The 25604-nt window shown below is 48.4% G+C and overlaps 1 protein-coding gene across 1 annotated transcript; it reads left to right on the forward strand.

Moving 5' to 3' along the window:
• The first annotated feature begins 4018 nt into the window (after nucleotides 1–4018).
• On the forward strand, nucleotides 4019–25088 carry PPP2R5D (protein phosphatase 2 regulatory subunit B'delta). The gene is made up of 16 exons (XM_004379471.2): nucleotides 4019–4134; nucleotides 9084–9161; nucleotides 20491–20731; nucleotides 20988–21187; nucleotides 21267–21377; nucleotides 21500–21592; nucleotides 22018–22148; nucleotides 22281–22340; nucleotides 22447–22555; nucleotides 22759–22812; nucleotides 23125–23295; nucleotides 23403–23530; nucleotides 24229–24330; nucleotides 24434–24506; nucleotides 24650–24766; nucleotides 24909–25088. The coding sequence occupies exons 1-16, from the start codon at nucleotides 4108–4110 to the stop codon at nucleotides 25044–25046; spliced, it is 1833 nt and encodes a 610-aa protein (XP_004379528.1). The 5' UTR covers nucleotides 4019–4107; the 3' UTR covers nucleotides 25047–25088.
• Nucleotides 25089–25604: the final 516 nt, after the last annotated feature.

Genomic DNA, 25604 nt, shown 5'->3' on the forward strand with positions numbered 1-25604 from the left:
TAGGACCAAAAGAATATATCTGCTTTATACAGTATCAGGCAAGCTCTAGGCCTCAGGACTATAGTGTTCCTTGGGGCCTTATGGAAAGGTAAATACATCTGGTATCCTGCTTGGAAGGTCCCTGGTCTACTAATCTAAAGGTTGGTGGTTTGAACCCATCCAGCAAGACCACAGAAGAAAGGCCTGGCAATCTGCTTTCATAAAGATTTGTTGTTGTTAGGTGCCTTCAAGTTGGCTCCGTCTCATAACAATCCTACGTACAACAGAATGAAACACTGCTTAGTCCTGCACCATCCTTACAATTGTTATGTTTAAACCCATCGTTGCAGCCACTGTGTCAATCCATCTCTTTGAGGGTCTTCCTCTTTTTCACTGACCCTCTACCTTACCAAGCATATGTCCTTCTCCAGGAACTGGTCCCTCCTGATAACAAGTCTTGCTATCCTCACTTCTAAGGAGTATTCTGGCTGTACTTCCAAGACAGATTTGTTCATTCTTCTGACAGTCTATGGTATATTCAATATCTTTGCCAACAACATATTTCAAAGACATCAATTCTTCTTTGGTCTTACTTATGCATTGTCCAGCTTTTGCATACATATGAGGCGATTAAAAATATCATGGCTTGGGATAGGTGTGCCTTAGTCCTCAAAGTGACCTCTTTGTTTTTCAACACTTTAAAGAGGTCTTTTGCAGCAGATTTGTCCAATGCAATACATCATTTGATCTCTTAACTGCTATTTCCATGGGTGTTGATTGTGGATGCAAGTAAAATGAAATCCTTGACAACTCCAATATTTTCTCCATTTATCATGATGTTGCTTATTGGTCCAGTTGTGAGGATTTTGGTTATCTTTATGTTGAGGTATAACCCATACTGAAGTCTGTAGTCTTTGATTTTCATTAGTAAGGCTTCAAGTAAGAGATTATAGTCAAGAAAACCCTATGGAGCAGTTCTACTCTGTAACACATGGGGTCGCCATTAGTTGGAATCAACTTGATGACAATGGGTTTTATCCTGCCTGGGGTTGGAACCCATACAGACACAAATGACCAGTTGCTGTCTAGTGGACTCTGAACTCATGGCAACCTCTTGTGTGAGAATAGCACTGTGCTCCATAGGGTTTTCCATAGCTGATTTTTCAGAAATAGATTGCCAGGTCTTCCAAGGTGCCTTTGGGTGGGCTCAAACTTCCAACCTTTTGAGGGTGCGCGTTAACGGTTTGCACCACAGACACAAATACCCATCCACAAATAAATGTCATTTCCTTCCAGGATTTTCTCCTTGCAAATAATGGCTGGCATGCAGTTCACTTCGTGTTACCTTGAAATCATCATTAGTCGTTGAAAGCCAAATACGATTTCTATAAGTTAGCCAATAGCCTGAATTTGCTACCTTCACTTCCTTACCTCTTGCTCACTCCTCAGCCTACTACAACTTTCTTTCCACTCCTGAGACTTCCCTGGCAAAGATCACCAGTAACTTCCTAATTACAGAATCCAGGGATGCTGTTGGATCTTTATCTTACTTGACCCTTCTCTGGAATCTGACACTATTGGACAATCCTCCTTCTTGAAACACTTTTACTTCCCTTGCCTTACAATACCAGTTTTCTTCCTACATCTCTGACCACCTCCCAGTTATCCTCAACTCCTCCCTTTCCCTTCCCATCTCCCCACAATCCAATGAATCACTAAATCCTCTTGATTACACACATTTCCCAATTCCACCCTCCCTTCTTCATCCTTTTGTTTACTAACACTGTTCTCCTAGCAAGGTCCACAGGCTTATTCTTGATGAGCCTTCTCCAGTCTCTTCATGTAGCCAATCTGCTTCTGGAGTTCCCTTTCTGAAACACACTCCTCCGTGTAGTCTCTCCATTTCCGATGCCTTTGAGTTGATTCCGACTATAGGACAAAGTGGATCTGCCCCATAGTGTTTCCAAGGCTGTAATATTTACAGAAGCAGACTGCCACATCTTTCTTCCAGCGGAGTGGCTGGTGAGTTCGAACCACTGACCTTTCGGTTAGCAGCCAAACAACTTAACCACTGTGCCACCAGGGCTCCTTATGTAGCCTCTAGGTTTGTGTAATCACATTGTATTTTAATCATCACAGGTCCCTGGGTGGTACAAGCAGTTTTGCTATCTGCTGCTAACCAATGGTTCAAACCCACCCAGCCGTGCTGCAGAAGAAAGGCCTGGTGACCAGCTTCCATAAAGATTGTTGTAGTAAGGTGCTGTTGAGCCAATTTTCGACTTATAGCAACCCCGTGTGACAGAGCAGAATTGCCCCATATGGTCTTCTAGGCTGTAATCTACAGAAGCAGATTGTCAGGTCTTTCTCCAGCAGTGTAGCTGGGTGGGTTCGAACCCCTAACCTTTTGGTTAACAGCCAAATGCTTAACCTGTTGTGCTACCAGGGCTCCTTTACAGTCAAGAAAACCCTAAGGAACACTGTTCTACTCTGACACACACGGGGTTGACAGGAGTCAGAATCTACTCGATGGCAACTGATTTTTTTTTTTAATTTTTTTTTTTTATTGTACTTCAGGTGAAGGCTTACAGAACAAATAGTTTCTCATGAAACAGTAGTACACATATTGTTTTATGACATTGGTTAACAACCCCACAACATGTCAACCCTCTAACTTCTCAACCTTTTTTTTTGGTGAAAATACACATAGCCAGAGATACACCGTTTCAAAAATTTTTACATGCACAGTTCAGTGACACTGACTACGCTCTTCCAATTGTGCTGTTATTCTCACTTAAAATGAAGGCTCACAGAACAAAATAGTTTCTCATTTAACAGTTACTACAAATGTTGCCCTATGACAATGGTTAACAATCTCACTACACATCAACCATATCCTTACTTAACTTTGGGTTCCCTATCACCAGCTTCCTTGTCCCCTTCTGCCTTCTGGCCCTTGTCACTGGACTCCTATACCTCGTTAGTCTCATTTGGTTTTACGGGGCTGTCTACTCCCAGGCTGAACGGTGAACCTCGGAGGTAACTTCACCACTGAGCTAAAAGGGTGTCTGGGGGCCATACTCTCGGGGTTTCTCCAGTCTCCTTTAGGCCAGTAAATCTGGTCTTTTTTTTTTGTTAGTTAGAATTATGCTCTGCATCCTTCTCCAGCTCTGTCCAGAACCCTCTGTTGTGATCCTGGTCGGAGCAGGACAGCAACTGATTTTGTTTTGGATCTTAAGTATTTGTTTATGCAAGTCTAGCACTTCACCAATCTCTGAACTAGTCGAGGGCAGAAATTGAGTCTTATCCATTAGGATGTTGGCTTGGGCAGGGTAGGGAGAAGGGATGGATTTTCTAGAGGCACTCAACAATGAGGTTACTTTGTCACTGTGTGCCAGACTGCTCAAGTCTAGCCGGTCCCCCAATCCCAGGGCACTTACAGTAAGAACGGGAACCCTCTTTCCAAAACTGCAACAAAGCCAGGAGCCTCAGACTTCAGAACTTGAGAAAACCAGGCCCAGGCTCTGCCAGGTTTCCCCTTTGCTCTTCTGCAAGCCCAGTCTCGGGAGGTAAATACCCTCGAGGGCACTTGGGAGCTCTCTCTAGTGCTGTGTTACCCTGATAAAGAAAGGTGCCCTTCATTTTAGGGCTTCTTTCCTTCAGTTCGGACTGGGCAGGGTAGCAAAGTGAGAAAAGAGAACCACTTTAGAAGGGAATGAGCAGAGAACTCCAAAGGATACCAAGAACGCCCAAGGCCGCTGCAGGAGGGCAGCCCTCCGAGTCAAGCCTGGGTTTCCCCGTACCCCCGCCTCCTTCTCTAAGCTCGACCCACTTTAGGGCGGGACCTCTCACTTCAGCCAATTCTGGGAGCTGAACCCTGGCGGTTTGTACTCTTTCTTTCCAATGAGAAAAAAAGGAAGCGGCTTGGCTCCAATGACCAATCCGAGGAGGCGGCGCCGGGTTGTCAGGCAGGTTATAAGAGTTCGGGCCAATTGGAGGCGCAGACACGGCTCGACCCGGGCGCAGCGCGCAGGCGGAGGCGAAAAGACGCCGGAGCGGGCCGAGTGCGGCCGAGCAAAGCCGGAGCCGGAGCGGGACTGCAGGAGCCGGGCCGGGTCCGGACCGGCAGAGATGCCCTATAAACTGAAGAAGGAGAAGGTGAGCGTGGCCTTTTCTCCTGCGCCTCCGCCCTGGGGCCTGCGCGGAGCTCTGGGAGGGGCCCGAGCCAGGCCCGGGATAGCCCCAGACTGACCCTCCCGTCCGGCCCCCGCAGGACTCCTAGGGCCAGCTCCCCGCCCCCGCGGCGGGTAGCACCCCCAGCCTGTGCCGCAGCTGGGACAACTCCCCCCACGTTGCCCGGGACAGATTGCCCCCACATGCACCTCCCTCTCTTCCTGCCTCTCCTACCCCCGGCCTAGGGTAACCTCCTCCCTCCAGATCTGCCCCACTCCCAGGTCACTCCCCTGCTTCCCTCCCTCCTCCTGCTCCTCCATCGCCCGTTCCTCTTAACCCCTCAGCTGGTTTGGGACAGCCTCCCTCATCTGAGACAGCGCCTCCCTCCAGAACTGCCCCCTCCCCCCTGCTCAGCCTATTCCCTCCTCTTCTCACCCGCCAGGGACCGCCTTCTCTCCCATCCTCTACAACCCTTTCTCTGTCGGCGCGCCCAGCCCCCTGACCTAGGACAGTGCTGCTTTCTCTCTCCTCCACCCAAATCTGGACTAGGCCCCTCCCTCCTGTTCTTCCTTCACACACAAACTTGTACGCCAGGACGGAGCCCTGCCTTCTGTTGATGGAACCTCAGAACGTCAGGGCAGGAAGGGACCTTTGAACGCATGCAGTCCAACCCCCAGTGGTACAGATGAGGAGACTGAGGCCCAGACAGGGCAAGGGACTTGTCCAAGGTCACATAGCCTGCTGGAGGCAGAGCTGCAATATCGGGTCTCCTGACTTCAAGGCCTCTTCTGTACGAAAGCTAAGAGGGCTGACAGGCATCATCACCTTGCTCCCAGGTTCATCCTAGACCAGTCGCCCTTCCTAATCTCAGCAGGCTCCTCCCCTTATTCCTAATCCTAGGATAACCTCTGCATTTTTTCCTTTTTGCACCAGTGCTTGATTTCTGTCTTTCTGGGCTGCACTATCTGATCCTCAAATCGGGAATCTGTCCTTTCTGTCAGATTAGTTTTCCTTCTTACTCCACAGGCCAGCCACCCCTTGGCACCCATGCCTTTGTCATGGTGTCCTGACATAAGCCGTTTCTTGATGTTGCCTGCTTTCAGCTTCCCAGTCTATCTCCATACCGCCTTCCCCTGCTCCTCATCCCTGCCTTTTTCTACTCTTTCTTTTCTGCTGTTGCTGAGGTCTGACTCAGAGGTGTGGTTCCTTTGAGGTACAGATTCACACAGAGGATGCTAGGATACCAGTTTCAGCCTCCCCCAGCTTCTCCTCTCCTGGGGCTGGCCCCTCAGGGTGCGGGCTGGCTCTGACCTCGTGTTCTGCCCACCGGCTTTGTGACCCTAGAGGTGTATTGCTTTCATTTGCTCTCTGATTGGCCGGGTTGCTGGGCTGCCATCTCTGTCCTTATCATCAACCTCTTTATCCTTGGGCTGTAGGAGTTTAGCTGGGCAGCTGTGCTTTTGGGTTGTCCCCATAACCTCTCAGGGCCTGAGGTTCTGAGTGTAGGTTGTACACTCAGTGGTGATGGTATACTGGGTACTGAACCTCCTGGGGTGCTGGGCTGGGCAGGGTAGTGTACCCCACCCAGGCACTGTCCTTGGGGAGTGGGCATGCTGAGATGGTCTGGGCAGCTTAACTGTAGACAATGCACACCCATGTCAGTTGCACCAGGTCCTAAGGGACTCCTTTAAGGAATGGGGTGAGGGATGGAATTCAGGGGCAGTAGCCAAGGTCCCCACCCATCTGTAGCTTTTAGTCGGATGGAACGGATACTCTCCCATCCACAGTAAGCCTTCGCCTACTCCATGACTGAGAAAAAGAAAAATTCATAATTAGACTTATGAGGACTATAGGTTTAAGTAAGTATTTGGTTGGGAAAGGGTGTTCGGATTGGGGTGCATAGAGCCAGGCATAACTGTGACCCCTTTTCAGGTTTTAACTTTCTGCTTTTGATTTTTGTTGCATTTAGTATTCAAGGGTTGGCAGTTCTGAGGGGGAGGGAGGTGACAGTGTGACTGAGGTTTGCCTGGATGGAGTAGGGGTGGAGAGAGAGTGGGTGGGTAAGTGGAGGGTCTTCATTGCTCATCCCACCTCTCCCCTTTCTCCTTCATCTCTGCTGGTCCCAATCTTGGCCATCCTTCATGGCCTTCACCCTGAAACCTTGCCTGAGCCGTCAGTTGAGGGCTCACCTCCCCTGGATTTGCAGAGCACTTGGTAGGCCATTTATGGCCCTTTTAGGTTCAGCTTTGGATCGGAATTAATTGCGGACAAGTCTTTTCTTCCCCCATGAGATAATAACTAAGCTCCGCCTCATACATAGTAGGCACTCAGTGGATAAGTGCCGAGTGAAATCTGTTACATCCCTTCCCTTCCCGCGTGTACTGACCTGGGACTGGACTTAGGTCTTGGGGGTTCCTGGGTGGGGTGCCTCTGCTCCCTTCCACTTTCTTGTTGTTCATAATAATAGTAATAGTAGTGACCAGCATTTAGGGTTTTCATTTGCCAGACACTGCTTAGGGAAGTGGGTGCTAAGATTGTTGTTGTTGAATTGTTAAGGAAACTGAGGCTCAGAGAGGTTAGTTAACTTGCCTATGATTTTTCAGCTGGTAAGAGTTGGGCCTGGAACACAGGGCTGACTCCAGAGCTGTTCTTTTAACCATGTGCTGTGCAGCAGCTGACTACTGGCTGGGCTGAAGTATGTGCACACCTGTTCTGCAGGAGCCAAGGAATGAGGGTAATGGACCTGGTTACCCCCAGGAACACACACCCACACACACCGCACAACACACACAAAGGCAGCTGGGATCTCAGGTGCATTCCCTGAGGGGTATGTCTGAGGCATTGTGGTAAGTGCTGTAGGATTGGTGGAGGGATACAAAAAAGAATATAGGAGCTTATGATCAAGTAGAGAGATCAGGCATGTATGAAGATGGGTCAGTCCTGTCCACGGGGCCGACGTCTGAGATGTGTAGAGTCACCTCAGTGTTCTGTCCTGCTTACAGCCACTCCATCCTTTTCCTCTCTACCTCATTGGTCGAAGACTGCCCCTGGCACCTTGACACTGGGGTCTGTTGCCAGCCTGGTCGATAGGCAATGGGAGGGTGCTCAGCCCAAAGAGGGAACTCCTTCTCACTCCTGCGAGTGCAGCGAGCTGCTCCCACCCGAGCTGCTCCTGCCCGCCTGGGAATGGCTTTCTTCCTCCCCGCCTGCACGAAGCCTCCCCAACTCCAGCCCACGCAGAACTCTCTTCTCCCTGAAATCCTTTTGCCCCCATAGTCAGAATCACTTGATTTATCGCTCCTTCTTGCTGAAGGGGCTCCGGTGCTGTCGAATTGCAGAACCTCAGAGCTGGAAATGATTTCCAAGATCCTCTAATCCAGTCCTCATTTAAAACTTGAATCCCTTTTGCAGCATCCCTTAGAGGAGGTCACCCAGCCTCTACTTGAAGGCTCCCGGGGATGAGGAGTGCCCAGCCTCACAAGGCAGCCCTTTTCTGTGCAACTGCTTCGTGAGAAAATTCTTCCTTGTTTGTTGCCTCAGCCCATCTTCCCACAGCTTCAACCCATTGCTCTTGGGCCTCTATATCTGTAGGGAAATGTTGCATCTTTGCTCCACATGGCAGCCCTTCATTTGTTTGTAAACTTCATCTCACACCCTCTCCCCATGACTCCTCCCTTCCATTGTCAACTATCCTGGGCCTGCAGCTGTTGCTTGCTGGACACGCTTTTGAATTTACAGCCCCCTTCCCTCCACCCCCCCGCATCATAGCCCTTCCCAAAGTCTGATGCTCACAAATGAGCCAGATTCTCCAGAGGTGGCCCCATTAATGCCAAGGACAGGGGCACTTCCCTGTCCCCAGTGCTAAGCACGAGGCAGACAGTGGGCACTCTGCACAGGCCTGGGAGCTGGATGAGGGGGTCATGTGAGCTGCCATGGCAGCCATGGCACATGGCTTATTTGCGTTGAGCTTGCAGTCAGACCTCAGTCCCCAAATCTTTTTCACATTCTCCATCCTGTTCCTGTGCAGTTGCTGTTCTTGGCCTGAAGCATAGGAAGAGGAGTTGGGCAGGCAGGGGCTCTGAGCCAGCTGCCAGATTCCTGAGGGAGACTTCAGACCCATGCTCACTCTTGGTTGCACCTCGGGGTTTTGCGCCATCCCTGTCCCAGTGCTTGTTGACCGAGGTACTCTTGGCATTAAGGAAAAATCCAAGCCAAACCCATTACCCTCGAGTCGATTCTGACTCTAGTGACCCTCTAGGACAGAGTGAAACTGCCCCTTAGGGTTTCCAACGCTGTCATCTTTACAGAAAGAGATTGCCACACCTTTCTCCCATGGAGCGGCTGGTGGGTTCGAACCACCAACCTTTTGATTAGCAGCCGAGCACTTAAACACTGTACCACCAAGGCATTTAGGTGGGACAATTCCTATAACTGGTAGTATCCCTGGGCCTTGTTATTAAATGCTAATAGCACCTTTTTGTCTGGGTGCTGTTTGTGACATCCAAAAAAATGCCTCCGAATCTTTCCAGATGCTTTTGGGGGAATACTGGCGACTCCCTCCCCTCCAGCATGGAACCTTCAGGCATCCCTCTGACCACTTTAACCAGAAGTCCGTCTGAACAGCTTGTTTCATGATGTTTTTCCCTGAAGACTCCTCACCCTGGCTCTTACCTGACAGGCCCTAACTCAAGCACAGCTTTAATTATTGTATGTTAGCGATGTCTTCCTAACCAGAGTCTAAACTCCTTGGAGGGACCGAATCTCCCTTTATGTAACCCCTCTCCCCCAGGCCAGGGACAAGGTCCGTACTCAATGCTTCTAATTGATGAATTGAACTGGACAGAGGATAATTGCAACAAAGATCTAAGGGGTCCAGCCTAAGCCTCTCCCTTCCCCTGGCATCTGCTAACCCTGCCTCTGTCTTCTCCCTTCAGGAGCCCCCCAAGCTTGTCAAAGGCACGGCCAAGCCCAGCAGCTCAGGCAAGGATGGTGGAGGCGAGAACGCCGAGGAGGTAAGGAGTGTGGGCACAGCCCTAGCTGTGGAGCAGGCGCCAGCTCCAACTCCTTGATGGCTTGTAGGGTGAGAGGTGTCAGGGGGCCAGAAGAGAAGGAGGGAGAGAACATTGATTTAGCTTCCACAGCCTGGGAGGGACCTGCACAGCCCATCCAGACTGCCCTCAGACAAGATTTCCCTTCGGGTGGTATGGACCAAATAAGCTCCCCAGTTCTTTAAACTCCCTAGAGCTTCCTGTGAAAGTCGTTTCTCTGTTTACCAACTTCGAGTATTGAGAATTCCTTTCTCTTAGAGTAAAAAGCTGGGGTTTGGGGCTTGAGGGAGAAGGGGAAAAGCACATGGTGATGAGTGACTTGGGCATGGCTCTGGGTGGGGCTGAGGGTTGGGAGTGGCTGGTGTCCATGTGTTGGCTGAGGCTGGGCACTCACTCCTGAAGGACAGTCATGAGCAGAGGTCGGCACTGCTCCATAATCTGGTGCTGTAAATCAATAAACAACAGACAGACAGAGCACCAGGAGATGTAGGGACTTAAAGAAGTCCAGGCTGTGTCCATGGAAGTTTGAGTGTGTGCTTAATGGGATGGTCAGGTGGGGGATGAGCCTGTGAATATGTTACCTGAGCTCCGTGCTATCTAGAAGCTGGCGATTCTTGGTTTCTCTGCTTCCTCCCTCCTGCTCTGTTACCTGTTCAGAGGGAAAGGAGAACAGGAAACAGAGCCCTCTAATTATGGGCAGGCCTTATGGTTTTTTGGAAGAAGAAATTAACAAGAATTTGGAGTTAACTATGGATTCACATTTTTCTGGGTACTTCTGACCCCTATCACCGCTAAAGAGATTCAGGCATGTTCACACCAGGGCAATCTCTTTAGGCCTTGTTTGAGTAACCAGAAGAAGCAGGATGGATTTTCCCCATTTCACAGACAGGACCACAGTAGATAAAGTACTCCTTTCTCTACACTTAATATCTCTGGAATAGTTCTTATCATTGGTGGTGTGACCATTTGTTCCTGTATGTATCTCTTCTACCAGACAGTGAACTCTGAGGGAAGGAATGGTGTTACTCTGCATGGCTTCTTAACCACACCTCATATGCTCGCACACCTCGGACTCACGTGCTTGTTGTTGTTAGATGCCTTTGAGTTGATTCTGACTCATAGTGACCCCATATGACAAGTAGAACTGCCCCCATTGGGCTTTCTAGGCTGTAATCTTTATAGGAGCAGATTGCCAGGTCTTTCTCCTGCAGAGCCACTGGGTGGGTTCAAACTGCCAGCCTTTTGGTTGGCAATTGAATGCTTTACCGTTGTGCCAGCAGGGCTCCTTTGTTGATAGTAAACGTCAGCGAATATTTCTGAGGAACACAGCTCCAGGCTCAGTCGCTCCTTCATGAGTGATGACATTTGTGGGACCTGCAGGGAAGGTGGTTGGGAACTGGCAGCTGACATTCAAGACAGCAAGAGAGACAAACAGGATTTCAAAGAAGAGAAAGGAATATTTAGGGGGCTGTTCCCACCTTTTGCCTAACTAATTACTACTACTTCAGCTATTATACTGATTGGGTGTCATTTTTTTAAAGCAGTCTTCTTGACCCCCCGCCTCCAAGACATGGCCGGGGTCCCTGCTATTGGCTTTCCTGGCACCCAGTACCACTTCACAATAGCACTTAACCACAGCTATAATTAAATAATTGCATGTGAATTCATTGTTTATCAGCTATCTCCTGTGTTAGCGTGTGAGCTCCGTGAAGCTCTTGTTCACCGATGAAGGGCTGGCATGCCAGAGACGCTAGCAATTGAATGCGTTTTGAGTGACTGAGTGAACCAATGAATGAACAAATGGACAAATGTCAAATTAGAGCTGGAAGGGACCTCAGAGTCTAACCTAAACCTCTCCTTTCATAGATGAGAAAATGAAGGCTCAGACGGGCTATGAAATAGTCTGGGATCAACAGCTATGATTTCTCCATGGCCAGGTTTCCATGGACTGTTAAAGGCAGTGGGTCGATTTGAAGCCCTGGAAAAGGAGAGTGTTGGGTTCATCTTGGGTTCCATTTTGTGACATGCTGCTCAGACTCACCTGTATGAGGCGGCTGCAGGAATTCAGCTCCACGATTTTCTGGAACCATACCCATGTGGCCGCAGGCAGAAGGATGTTGGTAAAGTTGGGACCAGATTGTCGAAAGCTGATTGACATAGTCCTTTGCTTGTCTTTTTTCAGTCATAGTTTTGGGCTTTTCCAGTCAAATTAACCCTGTGTCAAGTATTTGCCAGAGCTTTTCTGATTGACCCTAATAATAATAGCAGCTAGTGCCACACACTTTGCTAAACATTTTACAGGCTTCATCTTTTTTATTCCGTACAACGTTCCCCTGAGGTCATACTGTTATTAGCATCCCCATTTTACGGAAAAAATTGAGGCTTGGAGATGTTAAGTTCCTTTTTTACTCAGCAAGTAAACGGCAGAGCTGGAATTCAACCCAAGTCTATATGGCTTGGGGCCAGTTTACCTGTGTTCTTTTTTTTTGGAAGATGGCTTGACTTTATTTATTATAAGTTTTTTTGTTGTTGAGAATATTTATTATTAACATACACCAGTCCAACAGTTTCTACATGTACAATTCAGTGACATTGATTACATTCTTTGAGTTGTACAACCATTCTCACCCTCGTTTTCTAAGTTGTTCCTCCTCCATTAACATAAATTCACTGCCCCCTAAGGTTCCTATCTAATCCTTCGGACTGCTGTTGTCAATTTGATCCCATATTGATAGATATTAAAAGAGCTTAATGCTCAAGGCAGACACTCTTTACTGGTAAGCTAAACTATTGTTTGATTTTATGCAGACTTTAGGGGATATTTTTGGTTTAAGATTTAAAGATTATCTGAGGGCAATAGTTTGGGGGCTTCATCCATCCTCCATGACTCCAGAAAATCTGGATTCCATGAGAATATGAAATTCTGTTCTGCATTTTCCCCCTTTTGATCGAGATTCTTCTATGGAATCTTTGATCAAAATGTTAGTTCTTCTGGTCTCATGACAGAGGAGGCAATTGTTCAAGGAAGCAATTAGCCACATATCCATTTCCTCCTCCTATTACTGACTCTCCTTTTTCCTCTGTTATAGAAGTGAATATAGACCAGTTGTTGTGCCTTGGATGGCCACTTGCAAGTTTTTAAGACCCCACGACCCAGGAGGTAGAACAGAAACACTAAACATATTATTAGGCCAATTAAGTGGGATATCCCGTGAAACCATGACCCTAAACCTCCAAACCAAGGAACCAAATCCCATGAGGTATTTGATTCTAGTTATATAAGCAGCCTCAGCACCTACTCTTTTTTTTTTTTTTTGGTCATTGTTGTCAGTATATCTATCACACTATTTTTGCCAGTTCAGCCTTTTTACAGGTGTACAACTTATTGACAGCAATTACAGTAATCAGCTGTGCAACCCTACCTTTAATCAATGCGATTTTTCCATCTTTGTAAACTGAAACTCAGTACTCCATAAGCAATAACCCCACCATTCCCCCTCCCTCCTGCCCCTGGTAACCACTAATAAACTTTGATCTCTATACACTTGCCTCTTTTTGTCTTTTTATATAAGGGAGGTCATAGAATATGTGTCCTTTTGTGATTGACTTATTTCACTCAGCATGATGTCTTCCAGCTCCATCCGTATTGCAGCATGTATCAAGCCTTCATTTCTCTTACGAGTTGAGTAGTATTCCATTGTGTGTATGTACCACATTTTGTTTACCCATTCATCTGTTGATGGGCATTTAGGTTGTTCCCACCTCTGGGCTATTGTGAATAGTGCTGTAATGAACATTGATGTGCAAGTCTCTGTTTGAGTCTCTGCTTTTAAGTCTTCACTGTGTCCTTAATGACGTGACACACTGGCTCTAAACTCCTCGAAGAGAATCCTAGGACGGAAAGAAGGCTTGAGAGATCAGGCCAGACTCCCTGTGACCTGCCTATGCAAGTAAGAGTGTTTCCTGGTCTGTCTTTGGAGAAAGTAGTTCAATGCTGTGGACTCTTCTATGTGTTGTGCCCTGTCCTGTATTCTGGGAGTGGGGCCAGAGGAAGGAAGAAATGATCCTGTCTTCCTACTTCAGCCTGTCCTCCTCATAGCCAGAGTTGTTGCCCAAAAAACATTTTTGGTATTATCATATTTTCAATTCTCTACTTAAAAACCTCTGCTGGCATCTCACTGCTTACAAGTTAAACTATAAACACACTAACTTGGCACACTTAGCCCTTCTGAGCTGGCTAACCCTGTTCTTCTGGCACCTATCCTGGTTTCTTGTCCCACTGAACTTCCCATCTCCTACGACAACAAGCCCTTTTATGACTCAAGGCCCTTATAGATGGGTTCTGTTGGCCTGGAATGCTTTATTTCTCTCCTTTCTTTCTTTGCCTACTAAACTTATGTTTATGCTTTAGGAGCCAAATCAAAAGTCACCGCCTCAGTGAAGTCTTCTCTGATTCTTCCAGGCAGTTTGTAGCTCAGCCCTCTGTGTTCCCATAGCCTTTGTGGTTCTTTCTCTTCTTGCATTTCCGTTTATTAGCTGCTTTCGTGTCTGTCTTGCCAACTGGACTGTGAGCTCTTGGAGGGCAAGGGCCATGTCTTATTCACCTTTTAATCTCTAATGCTGAACATGGTGTTTATTGATAGAGCTAGACAGAGCTCTAGATGTCACTATGGGAGAGAATAGAATGGCCCTGTGATTTTCAGGGTTTTAAACTAAAGTGATCTTTATTTATTAGTCTAGTAATTCATTATGCAGAAGATATAACATTTAATCTTTGCAATTTTTTTATTTTATTCTGCTTTAGGTGAAAGTTTACAGCACAAATTAGTTTCTCATTCAAAAATTTCCACACAAATTGTTTCGTGACATTGGTTGCAATCCCTGTAATATGTCAGCACTCTCCCCCTCTCCACCCTGGGTTCCCCATATCCCTCCTTCCAGTTTTCCTGTCCTTTCCTGACTGAATATACCTGACTGAACTAAGAAGCACGTTCCTCACACGTGTTATTGTTTGTTTTATAGGCATGTCTAATCTTTGGCTATAAGGTAGACTTCGGGAGTGGCTTCAGTTCTGAGTTAGCAGGGTGTCCAGGGGCCATAGTCTCAGGGGTTCCTCCAGTCTCTGTCAGACCAGTAAGTCTGGTCTTTTTTTGTGAATTGGAATTTTGTTCTACATTTTTCTCCTGCTCTGTCTGGGACCCTCTATTGGGATCCCTGTCAGGGCCATCAGTGGTAGCTGGGCACCATCTAGTTCCTCTGGGCTCAGGCTGGTGGAGGCTGTGTTTCATGTGGTCCATTAGTCCTTTAGACTAATATTTTCCTTGTGTCTTTGGCTTTCTTCATTCTCCTTTGTTCCGGATGGGAAGGGACCAATAGATGTATCTTAGATGGCTGCTCGCAAGCTTTTAAGACCCCAGACACTACTTACCGAAGTAGGATGTAGAACATTTTCTTAATGAACTATGTTATGTCAGTTGGCGTAGATGTTCCCTGAAACCATGGTCCCCAGCCTTCATCGCCAACAACTCGGTCCCACAAGGTGTTTGGATGTGTTTAGGAAGCTTCTATGACTTTGCCTTGGTAAAGTTATGCTGACTTTCCCTATGTTGTGTGTTGTCTTTCCCTTCACCAGAGTTAACACTTGTCTATTACCTAGTTAGTGATTTCCCATCCCCATCCCTCCCCTCCCTCATAACCATGAAAGATTGTTTTTTTCTGTGTATAAACCTTTTCTTGGGTTTTTATAATCTTTCATCTTTCTCTTACAGTACTTTCTATAATGTTTAAATTATATTTCTGTTTCCTACTTTATTTATATTTAAACGTTTGGGTTTAATTATTAATGGTGGCTGTGGAGCCCTGTGGTGCAATGGTTAAGAGCTCAGCTGCTGACCAAAAGGTTGAAGTTTGAATCCACCAGCTGCTCATTGGAAACCCTATAGGGCAGTTCTATTCTGTCCTGTAGGGTCACTATGAGTCAGAATTGACTCCACGGCAATGGTTTGTTTCTTTTGTGTGTGTGTGTGTTCGGTTCAGGCTGGACCAGGATTGGTTGAAGGCGGTCAGATTAGTTGAGATCTTCTGGGTGTGAGCTTGGTGCTTGTATTAATTTCCTGAAGCTGCTGTAACAAATTGCCACAAACTAGGTGACTTAGAATAACATAAATTTATTCTCTCACTGTTCTGGAGGCCAAACCAAAAAAACAAAACAAAACAAAAAACCGGTTGCCATCAAGTCAATTCTGACTCATGGTGACCCCGTGTGTTACAGAGTAGAACTGTGCTCCATAAGGTTTTCTTGACTGTAATCTTTACAGAAGCAGATTGCCAGGCTTTTCTTCCATGGTACAGCTGGGTAGGTTTGAACTGCCAATCTTTAGGTTAGTAGTCAAGCACAAACTACACCACCCAGGGACCTTTTCTGGAGGCCAGAGGTCTGAAATCAAGGTGTTGACAGGGCTGTGCTCTCTTTGAAGGCTCTAGGGGAGAATATTTCCTTGCCTATTCCTGCTCCTGGTGGCTCTCAGTGTTCCTTGGCTTGTGGCAGCATCACTCCAGTCTCTGCCTCCATCTTCACATGGCCATGTCCTCTGTGTCTGTGTTTTTCTTCCTCTTATAGGAACACTTGTCGTTGGACTTAGGGCCACCCAGATAATCCAGGATGATCTCACTTAATTACACCTGCAGCAAAGACCCTTTTTCTAAATAAGGTCTCATTAAGAAGCTCTGGGTGGACATATCTTTTGGGGGACCACCATTCAATCATTACAGTGCTTGGTCCAGCACGCTACTTGATCTCTGGAGGCCTGAATATAGGAAAGCTTCTTGGAGTATGGATCTTGTTGAGAGTTTAGAAGTAAAGGAGAAGGTGCTTCAGGCAGAGGAGAAGCCACACAGAGTCTCAGAAGTGGGAATGGGAAGGATGTAGTAGGGGTGGAGGGCAAGCTGGTCAGGTTGCCTTTGGTCAGTGTCCAACCCTGCTCCACTGCCTGTGGAGGGTTGTCCGAGGGACTTATCTCCCTCCCACCTCTACCCCAGGTCAGTGGAGGAGAAGTTAGAGGCTGAAACTTCTAGGAAAAAGGGTTGACATGAAGCAGGTCACTGGCATGTCCCCACACCTCCCTTCTGATGAGCATGTTTCCTAGCGAAGGATGAACAGACCCAGGAGATGCTTCATCAGGGTTTGGCAGCCAGAGATTTTGCTGGCTGGGCCAGCTGTCTCTCATATGCTTCTTGTGTCTGCGGCCTGGGAGCCAATGGTCCTTATAAAACCAGGGTGGAAAAAAAAACACACACCACACATAAACAACTCAGGGTGGCCCAGTGGGGAGGGGGCAGAGCAGACTAAGCCCACTCAGCTGTTCTCTGGCCACTCCAGCCTTCAGTGACAGAATCCTAGTGTGGAAGGGACCTGAGGCATCAACTCATTGGGTGGTATGTATAAACTTTGTTTTTCAGCCATTCAACCCTCTGCTTTCTTGAAACCTTACTTAGAGAATGGTTGGGAAACACCGATCTAGTCCAACCCTTTCCTTGTTAGGAGAAAACCAAGGCCTTGCCTTTCCCTCTGGAGGAGAATGCCACCTTTTCCTAGATGATCGCTTAGTATGAGGTCCCTGGAGATGCAAGGCATCTACATCTTACCTGGAGGTTAGAGAGAGGTATGTTCTTCTTAAGAGTCTTGTTCCTCAGGCTGGCACTGAGCCCCTCACTCTGTTGCTGTTGTTAGGTGCCATCAAGTCAATTTTTGACTCATAGTGAGCCCACGTGACAGAGTAGAACTGCCCCGTAGAGTTTCCTAGGCTGTGATCAGTCTTTATGGGAGCAGATCACTGCTACGTCTTTGTCCCACGGAGCCGCGTTCAAACTGCCAACCTTTCAGTTAGCTGCTGATCAGGACCCCTCCCTCCCTCTAGTCTAGTATCACTAATGTATCTCCTTTCCCACTCTGCTCCTGACACTGTGCAGTGTCCCATTCTAAGGGGTCCTGAATCAGGACAGGAGAGCAAGGGTCTGTGGGGAGGGGCCTGATCAATCAGCCAATCAAACATGCACTGAATGCCTGCTAAGTGCCAGGGTGTGTGTGGGGGAAGCCAGAGGAGTATAAACCAGGGTCCTGGCTTTGAAGGGACTTGCCATTTAGTTGGGGGGACAACATATGAGCAGATAAATATTGAGCAAGAGGTGTCACTAGGTGGTGAGTTATCACAGAGCCAATAGAACAGACAAGGAGTGTCAGGAGGCTGGAGGAGGGGGTGACACCCAAGGACTGGAGTGATCTGAAGCTTTTTGGAAGAAGGTGGGAGTTAAGCTGGGTCATAAAAGATACACTGCTTTCCTGGGTCCCCTACCTTAAAACAAGGAGGATAATGGACTCAGGGGAACATTTGAGGTATGCTTGTTCCAGGAATTTCCAGGCTGCATTCCTAGAATCTGGGAGTAGGGGAAAAATAGTAATAGATAACTCTTATAAAGAACTACTTGTGTGCCATGTAAATCCTTATTACAACCCTATGAGGAAGGTACTGTTATCCCCATTTTACTGAGGAAACCGAGGCCAATAGAGGCTATATGACTTCTGGAAGTCTCTTAGCTAATAAATGACAGAGCCAGGAGTTGAACCCAGGCAGTCTGGCTTGTCTGTGCTCTTGACTACTGAGCTCTATGGATAAGGGTTTGGTTGTTCCTAAGGCAGAGAAATGGAGATCTGAAGCAGAGGAGGGTCTGGGTGCACACCAAGCTCTGGCCCTTCAATCTCCTGCCATCTCCCCTTCCCTCCCCTGCCTCCCAAGGTGTGATTCACCTGCCAGGAGGGGAAACCCCCAGACTCCAGGGCACCTTGCATTGTCTAACCAAGATCACCCTGGCTGAGCACTGATAACAGCAAAAGAGGCATGTGGTGGCTGCTGTTGCCCCACTTCCTTGCATTCCCCTAGTCAAATCTGCATCTGGGCTGTCATTTCAGGAGAGGACAGGGAGACACAGCCCAGGTGGACATACAGTGAGCCACACTGGACCTACAGGCCTGACCTGGACTGGACTCAGTTCTCCTCTCCTGCTGTCTGATCCCAGATAGCTCACAAGCCCAACATGATTATTTTTATAAAAAATTCAGCATATCCAGAGGATAAAATCTCTGTCTTCCTCCCTTCCTCCACCCCAGAGGAGCTCAAATTCTCCCATTCTTAACTGTGAGGAGTAAGGTAAGTCTAAGGAGCCCTGGTGGCACATTGGTCAAGAGCACCACTGCTAATAAAAAGCTTGGCGATTTGAACCCACCCAGTGACTCCATGGGAGAAAGGCCTGGCAGTCTGCTCCCGTAAATCTTATAGCCTAGAAAACCTTATAGGCGGTTTTACTTTGTCACATGAGGTTGCTATGAGTTGAAAATCGGCTTGAAGACACCTAGTAACAACAAGGTGAGTCTGAGTTTGGAGCGGTGGCTGGAGAGGAGGCAGGGACAGTAGGCTCAAGGACAAGAGGTCACCTTTTCCTGTGGTGTGGGTCTCCAGCTGGATACAAGCTGGCTCCTCTGGTCTTACTCCAGTCTCTGGTTGTGGGTAAGGGCTGTCCTGTGGCTCTGCCGCTCTCTTCTCCCAGCCTGGACTGTCCAGGAGCACCTGTGGGTGGACATGTCTGCACATACCTATGTTTAGGCTTCTGAAAGTGAGCTTGGTGGGGCTCTGACACCTGTATCTGGGAGGAAGTACAGGGGTAGCTTTAAAAATTTGTTGTATTTCCCAGTCGCAGCTTGTAGAAAATTTAGAAAAGTAGAAAAAAATCATCTGTAATTCTACTGTTACCAGAGATAGTTATTAACACAATGGTGGACTTCCTTTTGTTCTTTTCTTTACCTTGTTGTTGGTTCTGTGCACATGTTTTAACGTGATTGAGCTCATTTTGCATAGACAATTTTGTATTGTCTTTATTTTACTTAGCACAGGAAGCAGTGTTCTGTCATTATATAGTGTTAGGATTTTTTTGTTTGTTAATCTGGAATAAAAAATTTTTTACTAAAGTGTGTGTGTGTGTGTGTGTGTGTATAAAACACAACATTGGCCAAGTCAACAATTTTCTTGTATACAATTTAGTGGTATCAATTACATTAATCATGTTGTGCAACTGTCACCGACAATCATTGTGAAATTTTTTTTTTTTATTTTGCAGTTTTATCAAAGTAATAACATGTACATAGTTCAGAAAGTCACACGGTACTATTAGGCTTGTTAGGAAAAGAGACAGCCAAGCTCCTCGCAGTCTCTGTGGCAGCTACTTTCAACTCTCAGCTCTTTCCTCTGAGGCTGACTTCTGTATTTCTAAATCAGATTCTTTTACTGCTTTTTTTTTTTCTTCTTAATTTTTGAGATTTAGATATCACCTGTTGACTTTCTCACATGGAGAATTAAGGCCTCAGCTCTCTTACACCCCTCCTCCCAGAATACTTATCACCAATTTTGGGTATATTACTATGACTGTGGAGATATTTTTTACAGCTGAACCATGTATGATTACATTTATTACACAGTTACACAAACCTAATTTTAATTCCATGATATTCCGTTTAATTTTTTTTCTGTGACAATTAAGTCTGAAAAATGCTTGCACACGAAGCTTGTTATATGTTTAAGATTTTTCTTAGGCTAAATTTCTAGTAGCTAAATTGCTGAGACATGGGAATGAATGATTTTTTTTTCTTTACCTTTTAACTGAAGAATGTCACACAGTAAAGTGGGTTGTTGTTGTTAGGTGCTGTTGAATTGATGATGCTGGGTGGGTTTGAACTGCCAGCCTTTTGGTTAGCAGTCGAGCCGTTAATCATTATCTTAGGTGTACTGCTCAATGAATTTTTATATATGTATAAGCCATGTAACCGCCTCCCAGGTCCAATCAAGGTATAGAATGTTTTCATTACCCTGAAGGTTCCTCATATCCCTTCTCAGCCTCGGACAATACCCACACCCCCTGCCCCCATCACCTAACTACTTTTCTGATTTCTATCACTGTCAGTTAGTTTTGTGTTTTCTTGAAATGAAATGAACACTTTGAAGGTTCTTGATGTAAAGGCAGTGGGTTTCACTTTGAGAGGCATGATTTCTGACCATTTCCTTCTCAGTGTACAGCCTGTAGTCTCTGCATGACCCAGGCCATAGCTCCTTTGTGGCAGGAGACAGCTGCTACCTGACAAGGCCTATACAGGCATCAGCTGCCTGGGCAATGACAGGTAGTGGCCCAGGTCCAGGGTGGGAAGCAGTATCTTGGGGAATGGACTTCAATGAATGACTTGTTTGACCAGGCACAGCCACAGCCGCAGCCACAACCCCAGCCACAGTCCCAGCCTCAGTCCCAGCCACAGTCCCAGTCCCAGCCACCGTCATCCAACAAGCGTCCCAGCAACAGCACACCACCCCCCACACAGCTCAGCAAAATCAAGTACTCAGGGGGACCCCAGATTGTCAAGAAGGAGCGACGGCAGAGCTCCTCCCGCTTCAACCTCAGCAAAAACCGGGAGCTGCAGAAGCTTCCTGCCCTGAAAGGTACGTGGGGACAGGCAGGGAGGCTGGTGCACTGGGCCTAGGGGACGTTGGGTGTTGTGGAATGGAGGTTTTAGGGTATTTTAGGGGGAAAGGAGTTCTAGAGAACGTGAGAGGTGGTTCCACTGGGGCTAGGGGGTCCCAGGGGAACTGGACAGCGGCAGGGTGGGCAGAGGGAAAGCCCTGTAAGGCAAGAAAGGCATTGTAGCGAAGGGCTGGGGCAGAAGACCTGGCTGTTACCCACCCCCACTCCCTCCAGATTCGCCAACCCAGGAGCGGGAGGAGCTGTTTATCCAGAAGCTACGCCAGTGCTGTGTCCTCTTTGACTTTGTGTCGGACCCACTCAGTGACCTCAAATTCAAGGAGGTGAAGCGGGCAGGACTCAACGAGATGGTGGAGTATATCACCCACAGCCGTGATGTCGTCACCGAGGCCATTTACCCTGAGGCTGTCACCATGGTGGGAAGGGGAAAGGAGGCAGGGGTGAGGGGCTCTGGAGAAGCCTGGATGGAGCTCTAACATGGGCCCCATCCCTCAGTTTTCAGTGAACCTCTTCCGGACGCTGCCACCTTCATCAAATCCCACAGGGGCTGAGTTTGACCCAGAGGAGGATGAGCCCACCCTGGAGGCGGCCTGGCCCCATCTCCAGGTACCGGGGCAGGGGGCAGGCTGGCCCTGGCTGCAGGGAAGGGCGACACTCAGACCTGAGGCAAGGGGGTGTCTCCCAGTCTTGGGGATTCCCCCTAAGCAGATGTTCCTTCCCCCCCACAGCTCGTGTATGAGTTTTTCTTGCGTTTCCTTGAGTCTCCTGATTTCCAGCCAAATATAGCCAAGAAGTACATTGATCAGAAGTTTGTCCTTGCTGTGAGTTCTTCCAGTTCCTGCCAGTCCCCTCTCCTTCCATCTCACGAACTCTAGCCCCATGCCTTGCTCACCCCCGTGCCAGCTGCTCTTTCTCTTCATGCTGAGCATATAGGGTTTCAGCTTTGTCTGCTACAGGGAGGTTATGGGGGTTAAAAAGACCTACTTTGTGCCCTTAAGAACATTATAGGGAAGGAAACAAAAAAGCAACACAGTACCTCTTCCCTCTCACATGGGCATGTAAACATGTACACCTAGACATAACCTTGAGTAGAATAGTATGATAGAATCGCTCTGCCTTCCAGAGACTTGGCCCACAGCCCTTCCCCAGAGAACTCCTGGGTTTTCCCTGCCTAGGACCCTTCCACCCCAACCCCAGCTTTCTTGGGCTCCTGCCTCACTTGCTTCCTCCCCTCCCTCCCTCCCAGCTCCTGGACCTCTTTGACAGTGAGGATCCTCGAGAGCGGGACTTCCTCAAGACCATCTTGCATCGCATCTATGGCAAATTTTTGGGGCTCCGGGCCTATATCCGTAGGCAGATTAATCACATCTTCTACAGGTGAGGTCAGGAGCCCAGGCTTAGGAGCAAAGCAAGCCCCTCTCAGGTTGAGTGGGAGGAGGGAGCTGAGGGGGTACTCTGCAGCCAGCAGAGTGCTGGAGGGACATCAGAGGAGCCCTTCTCTCCTCTCAGGTTCATCTATGAGACAGAGCATCACAATGGGATTGCCGAGCTCCTAGAGATCTTGGGCAGGTGAGAGGTGGAGTAGGGGCACAGGTGCCTGACAAAGATTGGGAGGATTGGTGCCTGGAGCTTGAGCCTGGCCCTTTGGTCCTAACAAACCTCCCTTAACTCCCAGCATCATCAATGGCTTTGCCCTGCCCCTTAAAGAAGAGCACAAGATGTTCCTCATCCGCGTCCTGCTTCCCCTTCACAAAGTCAAGTCCCTGAGTGTCTACCATCCTCAGGTGAGCCGCCTTCCTCCTGATGATGGCCTGATTCAAGCAGCAGAGAAAAAAGAAAGGAAAAGATGGAGTGGCAGAGGGAGTGGGTGGAGTAACTCCTTTCCTACACCTTCCCTTCCATTCTGGGATCTTGTTTCTGTGACTGAACTTCTCTGAGGCCTTTGGGACCTGCGCTCACCTCTTTTTTTTACCTTAACGTTTTGCAGTTGGCATACTGCGTGGTGCAGTTCCTGGAAAAGGAGAGCAGTCTGACGGAGCCGGTAATTCCCCTTCCATGCCCCCGGGCCCACCTCTTACTGTTATCAGCATCACTTGCCAGTCTGTACCTATTGAGCAATGCCGTAAGTGGGCGCTCAGGAGGGATGTGGCCTGACAGGTGACATGCTTTCCTTTCTGAAAAAGTGGAACCCATATACACACAGGAAACAGATCCAAACCAGAGAAACGTGGGCTATTAGCTGAGGCCACCTGAGCTGTGCCCACCAAGGCCAGGGAGAGGGCAGGACAGCTTCCTGGAAAATGAAGCAGGTGCTGAGTGAGAGTCTTATCCCCACGTCCTCTTCTCCTTATAGGTGATTGTGGGACTTCTTAAGTTCTGGCCCAAGACCCACAGCCCCAAGGAGGTGATGTTCCTGAATGAGCTGGAGGAGATTCTGGACGTCATCGAGCCTTCGGAGTTCAGCAAAGTGATGGAACCACTCTTCCGCCAGCTTGCCAAGTGTGTCTCTAGCCCCCATTTCCAGGTGAGAATCAGACCCAGCTTATCCCAGCCCCTGGCTCCCAGAAACTGAGAACAAAGTCTTCACAGATGTTAGCAACACCCCTACTGAGTCCCACTTCTCCCCACCAGGTGGCAGAGCGTGCCCTCTATTACTGGAACAATGAGTACATCATGAGTCTAATAAGTGACAATGCTGCCCGGGTTCTCCCCATCATGTTCCCTGCACTCTACAGGAACTCCAAGAGCCACTGGAATAAGTAGGGAGCTGGGCTGGAGCTGGGAGGTGGGGTCTGGTTTCAGAACCATTGAGGGTGTGGAAGAACTAAAGAGCCAGGGGTCTCACCTGGCCACTCAGCAAGTGGGGCTGGTGCCACTGCATACTGATAGAGGACTCTTGAGGGACTGCTGAAGAGAAAAGATGCCCTTGTGAGAAGTCTCTGTGATACCAAACAGCAGATAAGGGCCTGTGTCACCTAACTTCTTGGGAGACAGATATTCTATAGACCACATCACAACTTTGGAGATGTAACTCCATGCTGTGGAAAGCTGATGTGATCCCCTTGGAGAGTATGTGTAAAGTATCCTGGGGCTGTAAAAAGGTTTTCCTGCTAAAAGCAAGCTTACGCAGTCCATCGTGCTTCTGGGACCCCTTTAGAGTGGGTTAGAGAGTGGGAAGTGGTGGGAAGGACAGAGGTTTTTGAACATTGTGGGTGGAGGCTGGGGGATGGACAGGTGGACCCATATTTGTACAGACCCTGAAATGCCAATCTCAAGTCACAAGCTAACTGATTTGGCTACAAAGATGAGCTCATGCTGTCCAGATGTTAGTGAGATGGGAGGAGTAAATGAGAAAGCTTTCAGCAGAGACACCTCCTAGGAGAGAGCAAATTGGGGTTGTGGCTCCAAGGGCAGGCTCTGGCCACCTGTGCCTCACCTTTTTTCTTTTTGGTGACAGGACAATCCATGGACTGATCTACAATGCCCTTAAACTGTTTATGGAGATGAATCAGAAGCTTTTTGATGACTGCACACAGCAATACAAGGCAGAGAAGCAGAAGTGAGTATCTCTCCCTGGGAGACTCATCTTCTACACCCAGCTCCCTTTGCTTCTCTCGAGCCCAACCCAACCCTACCTTTTGCTCTTGGTACTGCTCCCTCAGGGGCCGGTTCCGAATGAAGGAAAGAGAAGAGATGTGGCAAAAGATTGAGGAGCTGGCCCGGCTTAATCCCCAGGTGACGTTTCCTGGCCATAGCCTTGAACTGAGTGGCCCATCTTGGGCTGGGTGAGGGTTTGAGAAGGAACATGAGGTAAACTGTCACACAGACCTCTGAAAGGACTCTCCCCACCTGTCCCTGCCTCTTCTCTCTCCTCTCAGTATCCCATGTTCCGAGCTCCTCCACCACTGCCCCCGGTGTACTCGATGGAAACAGAGACCCCCACAGCAGAAGACATCCAGCTTCTGAAGAGAACGGTGGAGACAGAGGCTGTGCAGGTGGGAGGGCATGGGCCGGGGAGGCAGAAATGAAATACCGCTCTGGAGGGGGGTAGACAGGAGCAGCAGAGCCAAAGAATAAGGGGAAACAATACAATTAGTTGGCAGTTGGTCTAATTTCTCACTTTCCATCCACACGCAGATGCTGAAAGACATCAAGAAGGAAAAAGTGCTGCTTCGGCGGAAGTCAGAGCTGCCCCAGGATGTGTACACCATCAAGGCACTGGAGGCGCACAAGCGGGCGGAAGAGTTCCTAACTGCCAGCCAAGAGGCTCTCTGACCCCCTCACCTTCCCACCACAGGGCCACAGCCCACTCAGCCCTGGGACGCCACCCCGGCCCTCCACCCTATGCTCCCCATTGGCTGACTTGAGGCAAGGCAGTGCCTCTCTAGCTACTCTTGGGAGGGGGATGTGGGCACTTGAAGCAGTGACACCCACAGGGTGGTCCCTCTTCTCCCTAAAATGTGTTTATGCCTCCCTGTGGCTAGTGCAGATGGGCTGAGCTCTCACATGCTCAATGCTCAGACAACCTGGGGATGCCCAGCCCCTCTCCTCTTCCCTTCACCCTCATTTGACCTCCAGGTGTCTGTCCTCTTTTTCCCCTTCAGAACCATGTAGGGAGCAGCAGCAAATTCTCACCAAAGTTATGTGAAGCCCCATTGGCTGCTGGAGGGAAGCCCAGCCCCAACAGCACAACTAAGCCCCCAGCCCCAGCCCCAGCAGTGTGCAGGCTGACTGGGATGTATTATTTCCTCTTCCCCGCTGCCTGATGGAGACAATGCTGTGGGGAGGTCATAGAAAAATACAGGCTGACAATAGGTGATGAATGTAGGGGCC

Source organism: Trichechus manatus, unplaced genomic scaffold, assembly GCF_000243295.1.
Source record: "Trichechus manatus latirostris isolate Lorelei unplaced genomic scaffold, TriManLat1.0 scaffold00065, whole genome shotgun sequence".
Classification (NCBI taxonomy): domain Eukaryota; kingdom Metazoa; phylum Chordata; class Mammalia; order Sirenia; family Trichechidae; genus Trichechus; species Trichechus manatus.

Bases quoted from the DNA above. Each gene is read 5' to 3' on its own strand.
- PPP2R5D (XM_004379471.2), top strand. From the start codon at position 4,108: ATGCCCTATAAACTGAAGAAGGAGAAG. The intron at 20,732-20,987 runs GTACGTGGGGAC...CACTCCCTCCAG, and splicing joins GAAGCTTCCTGCCCTGAAAG to ATTCGCCAACCCAGGAGCGG. The intron at 22,149-22,280 runs GTGAGGTCAGGA...CTCTCCTCTCAG, and splicing joins ATTAATCACATCTTCTACAG to GTTCATCTATGAGACAGAGC.